This window comes from Colletotrichum chrysophilum, assembly GCF_026319265.1.
Source record: "Colletotrichum chrysophilum strain AFK26 chromosome Unknown scaffold_113, whole genome shotgun sequence".
Taxonomy (NCBI): Eukaryota; Fungi; Ascomycota; class Sordariomycetes; order Glomerellales; family Glomerellaceae; genus Colletotrichum; species Colletotrichum chrysophilum.
This window is the reverse complement of record NW_026517400.1, coordinates 127,889-142,889: the sequence shown is the minus strand read 5'-3', so window position 1 is coordinate 142,889 and position 15,001 is coordinate 127,889. Positions and strand designations below refer to the sequence as shown.

Sequence of the window (15,001 nt, the reverse complement as noted above, 5' to 3'; positions counted from 1 at the left end):
CCCCGACCGTGATCTCGTACATGAGATGTTGCCAGCCAAGTCGATGCGGGCGTTAGAATCCTCAACATCCTCAATGACTTATCCGGAACCGAAGGTGGTGCGCGACGGTGAGAGTTGGCCTTTGCGTGACGTCGCCGGTGAACCTGAAGCTGGCGACAGAGAATGATAGCTGACGACATGGTCGCATCTCTGCAGGCGGAGTATTCATTCTGTGGTTGAAGGTGACCTCACCGGGACTCGTATAGACGATATCGCGACTCTCCTGTTTTCGAGGCTGTCCAGCCAAGACCCCACCAACACGAATTCAGCATCGAACCTGACTCAAACCGCCTGCTCGAGACGATCACTGGCAGCGCCGCGACGGCTTTTTGAGGTCGGTGAGGTCGGCGATGGACCATCAGCCCCATGTCCACAGTAGCCGGGCGACTGGTTCCTCCCAGGGCGCGCGCGCGCGCCCGTGTCAGGCCTGAATGTCGAAATCCGAACTCAGCTCTACGAGTTGGTCGACACTTGTCAACTGAACCCAGCCATCCACGCTTCCTAGAAACTTGATTGACTTTGTTGGTGAATCGATAGCGCCGAAGCTTCTATGAAACCCCTGAGCGAGGTTACATCTGGTACCAACCATCTTACCAGCGATTGCGGGCAATCTAGCAGAAACAGGGGCGAAATGCTCTCCCGGGGAGAGATGCTGGACGTGCCGCTGAACAAGACCAGGGTAGGCGAAATACAAAGGGAAGCGAAATGCAACAGAAAAGGGTGCATTCGAGCCCCTTTCGAGCGGTGATGGCACTTGGCAGGATGCCCCTCTCATCAAATTTTGCACAAAGCAGAGGCGCTCAGTCGGCCAATTTTCTTTCCCTCACCCCGGATTCTCAAGCAGACCCTTGAATGCCGTGCGGGAGTCGGAGAATAACCCTCGACCACCAACCACCCTGGCCAACGACTTTGCAGCAGTAGCACCAACGTAGACGACGGGTGAAGTCGGCGACTACCTGGCGACGTTGTGCAGGTGCGACGTCGGCCTCGAAGACGGATGGGATCCTGGCGATCTGGACGGCTCTCGAGTCGTTGACCGAGAACAGTGGCAAGCTGGCGCCCTGGGCGTTGTGCCCGGTGCACGCACCTGGTTTGCTTCCGTGGGCAGCAGATCTTGGTGCGATGACGCTCGTGGCCGACAACGAGCCGGTGGCGGCCAGCACCGTGCGATGGCTGAGCAGCGAACAGCACAGACGTTGGCAACGTCCTGGCGCTGGCGCACCAGCAACAGCGACTGCCACTTCTTCATGGCCACCGTGAGGATCTACCCGACGGCTCTGCAGGTTACCGCGTGCGATGGCGGGATGAGGTGTCCTTCAACTGTCTGTTGACGATCAGCTACACGCCTCGGACATCAGACCGATGGATTGCACGGGTGACATCGTGACGGACGTCCATCAGCAGCCGGGAGGGAATGTCCAGACATAACCGTAAAAGCCAACTCATCCTGTCTCAAGAGGCAGGACACACACACAGGTTCTTGGCAGGGTGTCCAGTGAGAACTTCATGGAGCAGAGTCGATCGGTATGTGGCGTCGTCTAGAAGCCATCGTGCTTCGAAACGTTGTCCCGGCTATTTTGATTCGGCCGAGGAAAATGAAGGAGAACCAAAGACGGATTAGCTGGTCGCGAGACCCAACATGGTAGAAAACAGAAGAACAAAACGAAACAGGTGACCGAAAGCGCGCCGGAAGGCAGGCGTCCCACGTGTTGGGCGCGCGTTGACTGCCATCGTGCCGTTTCAGTTATTCCTGAAAGGACTGAAGGAGAGCAGAGACAGTGACATTGAGTGGTGACAAGCAACGTGAGGTCGCAGCGCTCGTCCGTTCTGAGCGCAGGTGGCTATCGGGCTAACCAGGCTTTGGCCATTCGGGGCGCCGACTAAGACGAAACTCTGGTGTTGGATTGCCGAGCGTTTCTTCCAATTTTGGCAACACTCTTTTGGCCTGACAGAACCGGAGCAATTGCACGACAGGATGGAGAAGCGGGTTGAAGGAGCAGAATTTTCTTTTTGTTTCATGGCCGTCAAACATGTGTGCGGGCTGACACGTTGCGAGTGGACCTGGAGAAGAGAGCCGTTCGCAGCGACGGCGTGCCATCTGCACCGAGGGTTCAACATCATCGTTGGTGCTTTGGCCATGGCGGGGATGGCCTCTCGAACCCCCAGAATGATACCGAGTCAGTAAGGCAAACTCTGTCTGTCTCTGCCTCCCTCTCTCGCCTTGGGCGAAGACCCAACCGCCTTCTGGTTCGTGCAGCTGGGGGGATCCTCTCGACTGACAGCGGCATTTTCAGGCAAGATCCTAGAGAGGTCTGCGAATGGGAAGCGATGGGAACGGTCCAGGTCGGACTTAGGGAGAGGTATTGTACAGTAGCATCTGGCCAAGTTGCTCCTCTCGCGTTCTCATTGCTGCGAAGAAGTCAGAACTCTGGGTCAAACTCCGCAGGGTGTGGGATCAGAGATTTGGGTGTGACTCTTCATTCGTTTTTATCCCTCTTTTCGTCTGCGTCTGCATCTTCCCCTCACTTGACGTGCTGGGCGCGCGGTGAAAAGCTGGAATCGGGCAGAGAAAAAAGACTCAAAAAATGACAAAGCAACGAGCATCGTGCAGATGGCGCAGACGGGCGTCCCCACAAGAGGTGCATCAGCGTGAGCCCTAAACGCAGGAACAGGCGCATCTGTTGGACCCAGCAGTCTTCGTCCGATGCAGATGGGACGAATGAGAAGCGACGGATTTGCTCGATCCTTGGGCCGCGGAAGGGCGAGAAGTCGCCTCAGCATCGCATCGCAGCGCATCATGCCAGGGTGCCAGGTGCTCTTGGTTCAGGTACCAGCGGCGGGGGTACGTATCTTTTTGGTAACCTGTAAGACGTCGCGTCGGGTTTCCTTCTGGCGAACGGCGACAAGCGATGGCAGACAACGGCCAACATCCGTACGTACGGGCGAATGTACTTTGCAGCAGAGAGAGAGAGAGACACTGCATCTGCATTTGTGTCTCCTAGCGTCAGTCCAAAGCCGCACTTCCGACCCTCCATCGCGATAGAGACCCTTATTCGCAAGGTGCAATGGCCGGCGCCGAGAGATTCGGATCAGGAGATCAGAGACTCCTCCATTCCAGCCAGCCCAATTGGCGAGCATCCTGTCCCAGGCCGGGCTTGTCTCAGCTTTATTCCATCTCCAGAGCGATAGTCCCAGAGATGACGACCAGCGGGGGAGGCGTGGAGGGGGTGTCTCTGATTGGGAGGTGTCGGAGAAAAAGGAAGCAGGAATAGAACATGTGGAAATGTGCCGCAAGCCCCCCGAGGCATCAACCGACGCGGGCTGGCGCTGACTGGTGGTGGCCCTCTCGGCTGGCTGGAGGAGGACGGGAGGCGTGGGAGGAGGACAACCAGGCTATTGGGAGGCGATCTCATCGCTGAGCCAGCCAGATTCCAGAGGCGACCTGAGAAGCGACCGGTCGTGGAAGCCCAGAAAAATGCAGGTAGCGAATCTGGGAAATCTGGGAGATGGTGCATCTCAGATCCATCCCTTTCGTCATTTGTGCCATTCTTCCAAGGTCCAAGAGGTCCAGCCTCTGGCCGTGGAGCTAATTCCCGCAGACCCCGTCGAGAAGCATCGGAGGTTGGTGGCGCCGGGCGGTGGTCTCTCTCGTGTCCTGGTATCCGTATGTAGTGCCGTCTCTGCCTTGTCGACTGTCGTGACTGTCACGGAAGGCGGTAATGGTGGCCTGTCTTTGCCCTGCCCTGCCCTGTTGACGGCCCTGTCCTCGCTTAACCGGGGAATAAGGCCTGGTCTGCACTCTTCTGCAGCATCTCCCGGTCGCTTCCAGGAGTGACGGATGGAAGGCAGGGCTGTGTCGTGGGAAGTGTGGCCCTGTGGAGAGAGACGGAGACGACAGGCTGGAAGCCGTGGGCTCTCTGTGAGTGTGAAGCCTGGTCACCGACAGCGAGATCAAGGCCCATGGGCCATGGCACAGCGAGCGAGATTTGCAGTGGGGAGACGGAGATGAAAAGTTGGCGAATCAAGACGACGAGATGGTAACAGCGGACCGGGCGGAGGCAGGCGGAGGCGTGAGCGGGAAGAAGGTCCCAGGTGTGAGGCACTGACGAGAAGGAGGAGGAGGTGGAAAAAGACGTTGAGAGGGTCTTCCGGTAAGAAAGGTACTTTGCACCATGTACCGCCCGTACTTACCTAAGGCAGGCAGGGCACGGTACATACAACGGCCAAGCATCCAGGTACTGTAGCATCTGCCATTGTTTCAAGCCCTTTCATCGCCCTTTCATCAGAGCTTCCTGGCCCCTCTTCCCGACCCATTCGCAGCCTGTCCTCTCCTATTTTCCTCCCGCTGTGGCATTGGGGGCTCAAGTCCCATACATGACACCTGCCTACGGTTGCAAAAACTTACCGGGCAACACAGGAGAGGTTGGTGCATGGCATGGCATGGCATGGCTTAATGAGGTGAGGCGGTGCGGATACGGGGACGGGAGGGACAAAGGGACAATAGGCACAATGTTGGCCTGCCCAGCACTCAATCCCCGGGCTCAGTCAGGGCTGGCTGGAATGAATGGATTCGTTCTGATAGTGCTCTGGCGTCATCCCGCGTCCGTCCCGTCTGCATCTCCGTCTCCCCCCTCCGCCTCTCTGCCCCCAGCAGGCAGCAAGGCAGGCAGGCAGTCAAATGCAGTCGCAGGGCAATCCCGAGAATAGAACAGGAGAGTGCGTATGAGACATTTTACATTTGCATTTGCGTTTTATTGCACTCTCCACGGCCAACCAGCGACCTGGGTCCTTCGGTAATAATCAGCACCTCATGTTTTTTTTTGTTTTTTTTTAAGGTGCCGGCTTACAGAGTACAAACTGCCACAGAGTAGGTAGGTACTTTGTACTTTGTACCTTCCTCCCTCACCTCAAGGCCGGACATCACCTTGGAGGTAATCAATTGTACTTTTGCGCTTACTTTTGGCAGCTCGGTACCTTCCACCTGCTGACCAGTGCGCCTTCTCAGAATTGACTGCCAGTCGCACATCTTCATCCAGCGAGATTCATGTCATCTTCAGCAATGTTTGCATCGGTCGGGCTCTCCGTCTTATCTTTGACCTCTTTCGTCCTACCAGAATTTTCTTTTCCAAGGCTGGTTTTTCTGCCCCCTCTCCTTTCCCAAGGGAGGTTACACAGTTGCATCCATCATGTCAGGTCCAGAGACAGGACCCCCGGGAAATCTCTCCTCCTCCCATGCACACACACACCAGCACTTGCGCAATTCCAGACTCTTGTGTGTTGGGGGCCGAGTCAGTCTTCGGCCCAGTTCGGCGTCCACGGATCCGGATCGCACTCAGCTGCTGCCAGAGTTGGCAATAGTCAAAAGCCAGCCGGGCAGGGGGTCATAATGAGGGAGGCCTGAGATCAATGAAGCCACTTGAGAGTTGACGAATATCGATACCGACGTCGATATCACCGGAGCTTTGCACATCTGCTGGCCCGTTCTGCGCAGCTCGGCTCAGCTAAGAGCAGCTACTGTTTACTATGCAGTAGTTTATCCAATGTTTATCTGACCGTCCGCTTCAACCTTATGCACTCGGCGTCCCGAGCGTACCCGGGGAAGCGGCACAAAAAGCCCTCTGTCATGCACAACCACTGGCCAGCATTAGGACCATCAACCTAAGCTTCCCCTCTGCAGAACATGGTCCACCCATGCCACCAACCTCTCAACCTCCCAACGCCAAAGGCCTGTCCCCGTCCTCTCCAGCGGCAGACCTTCAGTCTCCTCACTGCTCAGGCACTGTCAGGTACCTACGGCGGTACGGAGCAAGAGGCTAAGGTATCTCAGGTACGCCGTAACGCCAGACGCACCTCGCTCTCCACTGGACGAACCGCTGCCGCCTCGTGGAGAAGGGCTCGCCGGGCACGGAGGCGGGAGGAGGGAACACCCCCTCTCGAAACAAGAAGCACTGGCTTTTCTCTCACTGGCGCCTCCGCTCTTTTTATTCAGCCGGCTTAATTGCCATGGAAACGAGTGGAGGACACGAAGTTCCCGTCGATAACCACCGTCGCTTGTTTACAGCGGGCGATTCAGCAGTCGTGTTGCCAGAATGTCTTGCCAAAAACTCGCCCCTCTGTCTTGAGGCCATCGTGGACTGGCAGTGGCAGCTTCTCCGACTGGAAGATAGTATCAGCCGGTCTTGGACGGTTTCCTGTCTCCCTCTGTTCGCGACCAACGGACAAGGATCCGCGTCCTGTCTCACCCAAAAACAACAACATGCAAGAGGGACGACGCCACGCATCTCATCGCTAGCCCCGTCGATCACCGTCCTCTCTTTGGGGTAAAATGACTGAGCTGAGCCCAGAGAGGAGGTAAAAAGAGGCACAGCAGCACCGCGTCCCTCGCTGCGACGCCAGGACGGCTTGACGGACAATTGACGGATCGCCCGTCTGATTCATGGACGCAAGGGCGCACTCATAATTGGACGTTTGGAACAACATCAAAGAGGGCAGGACCGGAGATTGTGCCTGCACACCCTTCACATGAGATGCAACGAAGGCCCTCTGCCAAATCAAGAACAAGTCTAGCCTTACCCTGCGCCAACTCGCTGTGCTAGTGGCCTCCCTCGACACGTCGCTGCAACCATGCCAAAAACGACACGATGTAAACAGAGCTAGAACGGCCCAGAGCCTCACTTTTTTCCTTCCAATCGACGGATTCTCGGGGGTGCGCTCTTCCTGCTCGACGCCCGTCATCTCGCCTCTCCGCACCGCCGAGCAGGAGAGATGCCATGGCGAGGGGGCCCCTCGGCGTGGAAACGTCACCTGCCTCTTCCTGGATGCACCCAGTCGCGCGTCATGAGGGCGGGAAACATTTTGGTGGTCGATGCCATCGGAACTGAAGCAAAGGAATATAACGTCCGTGCTAATCAACAAACCAGACCAGGGATAACCACGCAGGAGCGCTCACACTTCCAACTTTGGTCTTATTGCGGCCAACAGCCTATATGAGAGAGAGATGAGAGATGAATATAGCGGAGCGCAACTAGCAAACAAAACAGCGCAATCATCAATCAAGTCTTGTTGGTGTTGGTCTAGTCTATCCTCTCTCTCTCGCCCGGCTGCCTGCTATTGCCGCAGCGTTTGCCGTAGCCTGTTTGCCTATTGTCTGCAGGTTTCTTTTTCCGCATCCTATTGTGGCTGGCGATGCCCGCTTTGCCCCATCGTTGCTTTTCCCGATGACAGCGATGGCGGGATGATGGATGATCCCCCTCTCTCTCCCTTCTCTCACGCCATGCGTCTCTGGGCTTCTTTTTTCTCAGTGTTTTATATGGCGCTTGTGGCTGTCCTCATCTAATCCGGAAGCCGTGGCCAATCACCAAGGGCAGCCCAGCTGTCAGCTCTCGCCGTCTCGTCGCCGTGTCATGCTAACACCGCAGCGCCATGCCATTGCCATTGCGCCGCCAGCGTGTGTGCTGACTGCTGAGAGGCAGACGACACACAAACTTCGACTCAGAAGCCACGAGGAAGTGGCCGGATCATGCGCAACGTCGAGGGTGCAGTCGAATCAACGTGTTCAATTGGAAAGTCGAGCTAGATTGCCACAGGTACACGGCAGCTTCTTTTCCCTCTCGCATTGTGCTGCCCACTGCCGGGTCTCACAAGCACAAGGAAGGACGAGAGGTCGAGGTCAGAGAGCACATAGCCGTCGCATCGTCCGGTCATCGTCCAATTCTCTAACTGGCTCTGCGTGTGCATTGTCAGAAGCATATCACCAGCGGCAGCGGGAGCATCGTCACTGGATGGGACGACAGAGCCCTGCATTTTGCCCTCTTGATCCTTCTTCTTTAACGTCTGGCGGTCTCCCGCAATACAATATCTGCAGCTGCGGTACATGGCATGCACGCCGACCCAGGCACGGCAGAGCGTCAGCAGGATTAGCAGCAGCAGCAGCACATCACAGATCCCGAATCATCTCGTCACCGGGCCTCAGTCCCCTGCCGCCGCGGACTCCCAGTCCCTGGCCCCAAAGTCACTTCCCCCCCGGTCGCAGTAGATTCGAAAGAAAGAAAAAATCCCAAAAATCTCAGACCTTCACACCAAAAGCCGGAGTCTGTCCCAGGAGCACACACCCCCCAGCACGGACAAGGGTAGCTGCCAGTGTTTCGTTCCGAGCACTCCACCACGGCATCACTCCCCCTCCACCCTTGTCATTGTCGTCCTTTCATCCACTCGTCTCTCACTGCCCCTTGGAAGAAGCCTGGGTCGGGTTGGGTCCTGCAAGACAAGACTCCAGCCCACCGGCCGGCCGAGGCGTGAGCGTAAGGTACAGACCACAGAGTACCTGCGCTACGAATAAACTCGCTCGGTCTGCCGTTTGCCCACGCGACGCTGGACCTTCTAGTCCCAGCTCCTCCTCCACTTCGACAGGGAATGCCATCTACCCCCAACCCAGGCACCGCACACACAAAAACGCGTCCACGACCGTCTGCCATACTTTATGCGTTTGGTTCCCAGGTTTCGTTCTTCGTCCCCTCTACTTACACCTACGCCTCTTCCCACAACCCCCCATTCCGTTCGTTTTTCACCAACTACTATTCTCTCGTTAAACCTCACCTGGGCTCTGTTCACTTCACCCAATCCCATCATCGACAACCTGGCTCGCCAACGACCTACTCTCGCGGCCCTAGACTCAAGCCATCTCTATCTCGCCTCAACCTTGCAGTTCCATACAAGAATCTCGCTGCTCATTGCCTGGCATCTCATTCGTCACAACCACGACCCCAGTTTTACCCATTCAACCTGTCGAGAGAGTTTCTGTAACGGAGCTCTCTTACAGATCGAATAAACCACCAGTGCCCATGTACACGGCTGGTCAACCGCGTCCCCCATTTATCTCGTTCTCCCACAGTCTACTATCCGGGACCCTTTCGTCAACTAGTCGCTTACAACAGTTGACATCCCGTGGCCGTCTCGCCTCTCTGGGGCCCAGTCCTCATCGTATAAGGTAGTCGGCATCGCTTGCCCTTTGCAAGGCACTCACCAACTTGCCGGCTGGTCTGTGATATCACCAACGATCACAGCTCGGACAGGTCCTCTCAGCGTTTGGGTATACGGCGTTGAAGAGCAAACAGATTCTGGCCCACTCCGGTCTCCGGCAGACCACCACTACGCATCCCGTTCGGCGTTTGCTCACTTGAAGCAACCCTTGTCAGCCCGTCTTGCTCCTCTGGAAAGAGGAGGATATACAGCACAGCAACTACACCGGTTCGAATACGTTTAGTTCTCGGCTTTGACAGCCCCAGCTTACACCATGGGTTTACCGCGCGCGCTCCCAATCGTGGCCGGCGCACTTGCGCTCATCGCTACCATCACGATTATCGTCATCCACGTCGTGCTCGCCGCACACATCCCCCAGGTCACCCCCGTAAGGACGTCGTCCGTCCTGTCTTCGGTTTTGGAAAGCATTCTTTTGGCGGTCTTGGGATGGATGTCGTCAGCAAACTTGATTCCCAAGTTCCGGAACTCCTCGAAGCGCCTCATCAGCGCAATGTTCGGCGTCAGCGTCCTGACATGCACTCTAGCAACCGCGGCGTCGGTCGCCACCATGATCTGCCTCGGCAACGCGACGAGGGGCTTGTCGGATTCGATTCTCGGTGCGAAGCAAACGAGCTTCCTCATCGCCTCGTCCGTTGCGCTTGGTCTTTGCTTCGCGTGTCAGCTCATCTTCATTGTCATTCACTTTGTCTTGGCACGTCTGTCTGCCCGTGAGGAGGCAGACTCTTACAACACCGACGAGGAGTCGACAAGGAGGTCGCCTCACTTTCACACCAAGTCGGTCAAGTCGATTCCTTACACCCGCACCTCGCCCACGTACGAGAGTCGGAGTCGTTCCACCTCGATGGGTTCTCAGACCCCTCCCCAGTCGAGCAGCGGCCGCTCGGCGACTGAAACCCTGAGCTCCATCCGCTCTTCCCTGTCCAACGTTGTGCGCCCCATCTCTTCCAGGACGCGCCTGCTGCCGTTGCGGGAGAAGCGCAGGGCCGAGTCAATCGACTCGAACCACTATCGCTCGCGGTCGAGCAGCGTCAATGAGGACTCGTCCTTTGACTCCTGGGACACCTCCTCGGTTGACATGCAGAGCCGCATGACCGTTCTCGGCACATCGTCTCCCCCCGGCCGGTTCTTGGAGACGATCCCCGCCAGCCCTACCACAAGCCGCAGCCCCAGCCCCGGGACGCCGCTCGATCTGGAGCCTCCTCGTGCACGCCGCCGGAGTCGCAGCTACAGCCCCGTCGCCGACCTCCGCCGCCCCAACACCACCTTCACCATGCAGAACTGCGCGAGTGACGGAGAGCTTCAACGACCGGAGCCGGCGTTCACGATGCAAGGCTCCGCCAGTGAATCTCACATCCACCCTCTTTTCCGGTCTGACTCGCCAGACCCCCCGCCGATGGTGACGCCCGGCACCATGGTGGTAGCTGCGCCCGACGCAGGCCGTGTCATTTCGGACAGGCACAGCGTGCGCCGGATGAGAAGCGGCAGTCTGCCCTCCGGGCCGAGCCCGCTCAGTCGCACGAGCAGCATCGACAACTTCTTCCCCAACGGGCCTCCCGTCAAGGAGGAGAAGGAGGAGCTCGAGTCGCCACAGGAGAAGGAAGAGCTCGATGATCCCAACGAGAGACAGATGACTCCACCGATCCCGGAGTGGATACTCACCGCCGGTGCTCGGACGAGCCTGAACGGGTACCACAGCCGCAAGCTCCGGATCGAAGACGGGGACGTCAAGGAGGAACAATCATGATGATGATGACGGAGGGGAGGGGCAGCGGTACAGCAACAACACGCCCCCTCCCCACAGGAACATGAGGAGGGAAAAGAGAACATAAAAGGGAAATACCCTGACCCGGCGTGGTCTTCATGAATGTCTAATTCCTAGTAGTACGTCCTTCGGCGACTTACGAAACGGAGTACAACACACACAAACTCGGGCGGTGATACCATATTTGAGGGCTTTATTTATTTTTTCTTTGTTCCAGCGTGGCGTTGTCCCGGGAGGTAGGTATGGAGGAAAAAAGGGAGAGAGGAAGTCAGTCTGGCGGTCGTGAAGCCAACACCGTCGAGCAGGTAGAATAGCTACAGTAGCTACAACAATCAAACGAGTCAAATGAATCTTCTGTTGATGGGTGCAGAGTGAAGTAGTCGTCCTCCACAAACACACTACCTAACAAGGGATAGGCTGAGTATAGGTGTTGGCGCCGGCGCAGAGGCGGACTTGGACGGGCGCCTCGGAGGCTTCCGGGGTTCTCCAGATCTCGGAACATAGATGATCCCGATGCGCTAGTCGGGACGGGTGTACCGTTCGGTCCGGCGAATGGGAAAGGGCACGGCCACGGACGGGTATTTTCTTACCTCAGCAAACACTTACTGCGTAGTCTGGTCCCAGCAGTCAAGGCGCTCCTACGAGCAGCTTACTTGCCGAGGTAGGTACCTGGATCACAGAGGGTGGAGGCATGTAAGAAAATCAGAGATAGGTTTGCATCATGATATTTGACAAAAGTTATGGTTTGCGCATCGATGGCTGTCGGCAAAGCTCCAGACTCTGCGCGGGTTCGCAGGCATGGTGTCACTGTACGGCAGATCTGAAGACATATCCAGGTTGCCAGCACCCCGCCCGTTTCTCGTGGCTGTCCGACAAAAGTCTGCAGGCTACACATGTTTTGAGAATCGTGGCTGCTGGGTGCTGGTTCCTTGAGGGAACGAATGAGTTGAGGCGCATATGACAGCCATTGGAGACGACCAGGAAGAAAAAAAAACAGCCGATAGCTGTGTCTTTCATCCAATGGTTCCAGCGGCTTCCCTGGTTGTCCAGACAGGCCCGTCACCCCTCACCTGCTGCAAAGAGGTCCCCCCCGCCTCACCTTTGCTTGGCCTCTCACCTGCCTAAAAGTCACCAGAGTGCTACTTGCACCGCCACTCTTACCACACACACATGGGGAAAAGTTTACCATAAGAGCCACCAGAGCCACGGCAGCGCTAGGCACCTGGGTAGGCGAAGTACTTTGTAGACGGCCAGTCAGCAATGCTTCTGCCTTTCCGCCAATGTCTGGCAGCGTCACAGTGTGTTGTAACTGCTCGGCTGCAGTGGGGAGAGCTCAAACTTGAACCACCCAAACCTCACCTCAGCACCGCCCAAAGCACCAAACGACGCTGTTGTGACCTCAAAGCAAAGAAAGACTAGCACCAGCGCCAGCGCCAGCCAGCACCAGCACGGTACCTGCTACCCACCTACCTACGGTACCCTGCCCGCCATTGGATCGGTGGAGCTACCTCCCTCAGCCAACCAACCGCCGGACGCCTTCCCTTCCCAAGTCCCCTCCCCCCACTGAGCGGCAACACAACCAAAACTGACTTCAGGTCACCACTTACCTTCGTCATCTCCATTAATTCTGTGCCTGAGTACCTTGCCTGCTCCTGCGCACAACAAAACCCTTCCAGCTTGGGTGACGGATTTCCCATCTCGATCGCCTCTGCTTTTCCCACGCGTTCCATTCCTGCGCATCTACAACTGCAACTGCCCGTCCCCATCGGCATCGTCCGCCTCTCATCTTTCCGCCACCCTCTGTCCTCCCCACCGTGATCGCAGCCTTTTGCTGCTTTGAAGCTCGTCAAGATGAAGGTCACATTCAAGGTACGCAGCTCCGCCCTCCGAGCCCGCGATCCCACGCCTCTTCGCATTGCGCTCTCTCCTCTCAGCCGACCCGCCCCGAGCTCCAGCTAATCGATTTACTCTTCCGCAGGACTTGAAGCAACAAAAGTTTACGCTCGATGTCGAGCCCACCGACCTGGTGCGTTGTTCCCCCCCACTTCCGCCTCCGATATTTCTCGTCTGCGGCTGCCTTGCGACCTCCCACCCGAAGCTAACAAGACGTACAGATCTCTGCCGTGAAGCAGAAGATTGCCGGCGAGAAGGGATGGGATCCCAAGGACCAGAAGCTTATCTACTCTGGTAGGTGCTCTCGCGGCTCAGGCACCCTGCGATAGCTCCGGCTGACTGGGTTTTAGGCAAGATCCTGAAGGACGACGACACCGTCGAGTCTTACAAGATTGAGGAGAAGGGCTTCGTCGTGTGCATGGTGAACAAGGTCTGTACTCCGGAGACCCTACCCGGCTTCGCGAATGCTGACAACCATACAGCCCAAGGCACCCAAGCCAGCCCCCGCCGAATCCTCTTCTGCTCCCGCCGTCCCCGCGACTCCGGCCCAGCCCGTCGCCGCTACCCCGGCTGCTCCTCCCGCGCCGGCCGCTCACGCTGCTGCGCCCGCGGCCGCTCCCTCCACGCCGACGCCCGCTGCTCGCTCTACCGGTGGTGGTGACGCCCCCAGCAATGACCCCTCGATGGCCATGGGTGCTCAGCGCCAGGAGGTGATTGCGAACATGGAGGCCATGGGCTTCGAGCGTAGTCAGATCGACGCTGCCATGCGCGCCGCCTTCTACAACCCCGACCGCGCCGTCGAGTACCTGCTCAACGTAAGAACGGTTAGCTCGTATGTTGTCTCGATCAGAAACTGACTTCGACAGGGTATCCCCGAAGGCGTCCAACAAGAGCAGGCCCAGCGTCAGGCTGCTGCCGCTGCTCCGGCCGAACAACCCGCCGCCGCCGCTGCGGGCGGTGAGGAGGGCGTCAACCTCTTCGACCTCGCTGCTCAGCGTGGTGGCAGCGGTGGTGGTGCTGCTCGCGGCGCTGGTGGCAACCAACAGGCTGCGGCTGCTGCTGCGGCGGCCGCCGCTGCTCAGGGTGGCTTCGGCAACCTCGACTTCCTGAGAAACAACGCTCAGTTCCAGCAGCTGCGCCAGGTCGTCCAGCAACAGCCTCAGATGCTCGAGCCTATCCTCCAGCAGCTCGGTGCCGGCAACCCCCAGCTCGCGCAGCTGATCGCCAACAACCCCGACCAGTTCTTGCAGCTTTTGGGCGAGGAGGTTGACGATGACGTGCCTCTGCCCCCTGGCGCGCAGGCCATTGCCGTCACCGAAGAGGAGCGCGATGCTATTGAGCGGGTGCGTCACCTATATATCTGAACTCGCGTATTGATGCTGACAGATCCTAGTTATGCCGTCTCGGCTTCGACCGCGACGCTGCCATCCAGGCCTACTTCGCGTGTGATAAGAACGAGGAGCTCGCGGCAAACTTTTTGTTTGACCAGCCCGACGATGATGACCCGCCCCAGAACTAAGCCACCCTTGAACGACTGCATGACAAACCCAATCTACGACAGACACGCACAGGAATTACCGGACGGTGTTGGCTTGGTAACAAAGACTTAGGAGACTTGAGCATACTTTGGTCGGGACGACGAAGGTCCCAACCGTCAGGGGCAACATGGACGCTCATCGTTCGCAGTGGAGGTAGAAGGTTCTTTTCCCCGAGAGGCCGGCACGGAGGCGGCCAGACGACGATCGGTATGCGGAGGACGAGCTGAAGCGTACGAGGGTCGCAAAATATTCACGGTTGCAACTGCACTTGCTTCATCTGTTAACCAGGATTGCTCCTGTTCTGGCTTGGAAGAGAGCGTGGCGTCGGTCCCAGGTAGCCAGGCCAGGTAGTACCAGGTAATTCAACTTTTTTAGTGCCAACTGTGTGTTGTCCTATATGTCGTGGTGACGTGCAAGTATCTGGACAGAGGTACGTCCCTGTGAGGCCAATTGAGGGTTTGGCCTCACCTTTTGGCCTCAGTACGTACTTTGTTTGCCCTTAACTACCTGAAGTAAAGCCATTCCCACGGGTATAAAAACCGACTCTTCCCCGACGTAGTTCGATACCTTTTTTTTCTCCTTCTTCTTCTGTATACTTACCTGCTTGAACGGCCCGGAGATCAAGAGAACCGGGCCGTGGTGCTGGGGGACCTGCATTGCACACACCGCGGCTGTGCCCCTCATCGTATGGTACTCCGCTGCGAGGCCGTACTGGGCTTATTTTTGCTTT

The 15,001-nt window shown here is 57.4% G+C and overlaps 2 protein-coding genes across 2 annotated transcripts; both read left to right on the top strand.

Moving 5' to 3' along the window:
* Positions 1–9,331: 9,331 nt before the first annotated feature.
* Positions 9,332–10,822, top strand: COL26b_010521 (uncharacterized protein; the record flags this gene model as incomplete). Its single annotated transcript, XM_053183217.1, has 1 exon — positions 9,332–10,822. One exon carries the CDS (start codon positions 9,332–9,334, stop codon positions 10,820–10,822), a length of 1,491 nt encoding a protein of 496 aa, XP_053032864.1.
* A 1,869-nt stretch (positions 10,823–12,691) lies between these two features.
* On the top strand, positions 12,692–14,252 carry COL26b_010520 (uncharacterized protein; the record flags this gene model as incomplete). Its single annotated transcript, XM_053183216.1, has 7 exons — positions 12,692–12,709; positions 12,819–12,866; positions 12,955–13,027; positions 13,084–13,163; positions 13,216–13,548; positions 13,600–14,076; positions 14,127–14,252. 7 exons carry the CDS (start codon positions 12,692–12,694, stop codon positions 14,250–14,252), a joined length of 1,155 nt encoding a protein of 384 aa, XP_053032863.1.
* Between the last annotated feature and the right edge of the window lie 749 nt (positions 14,253–15,001).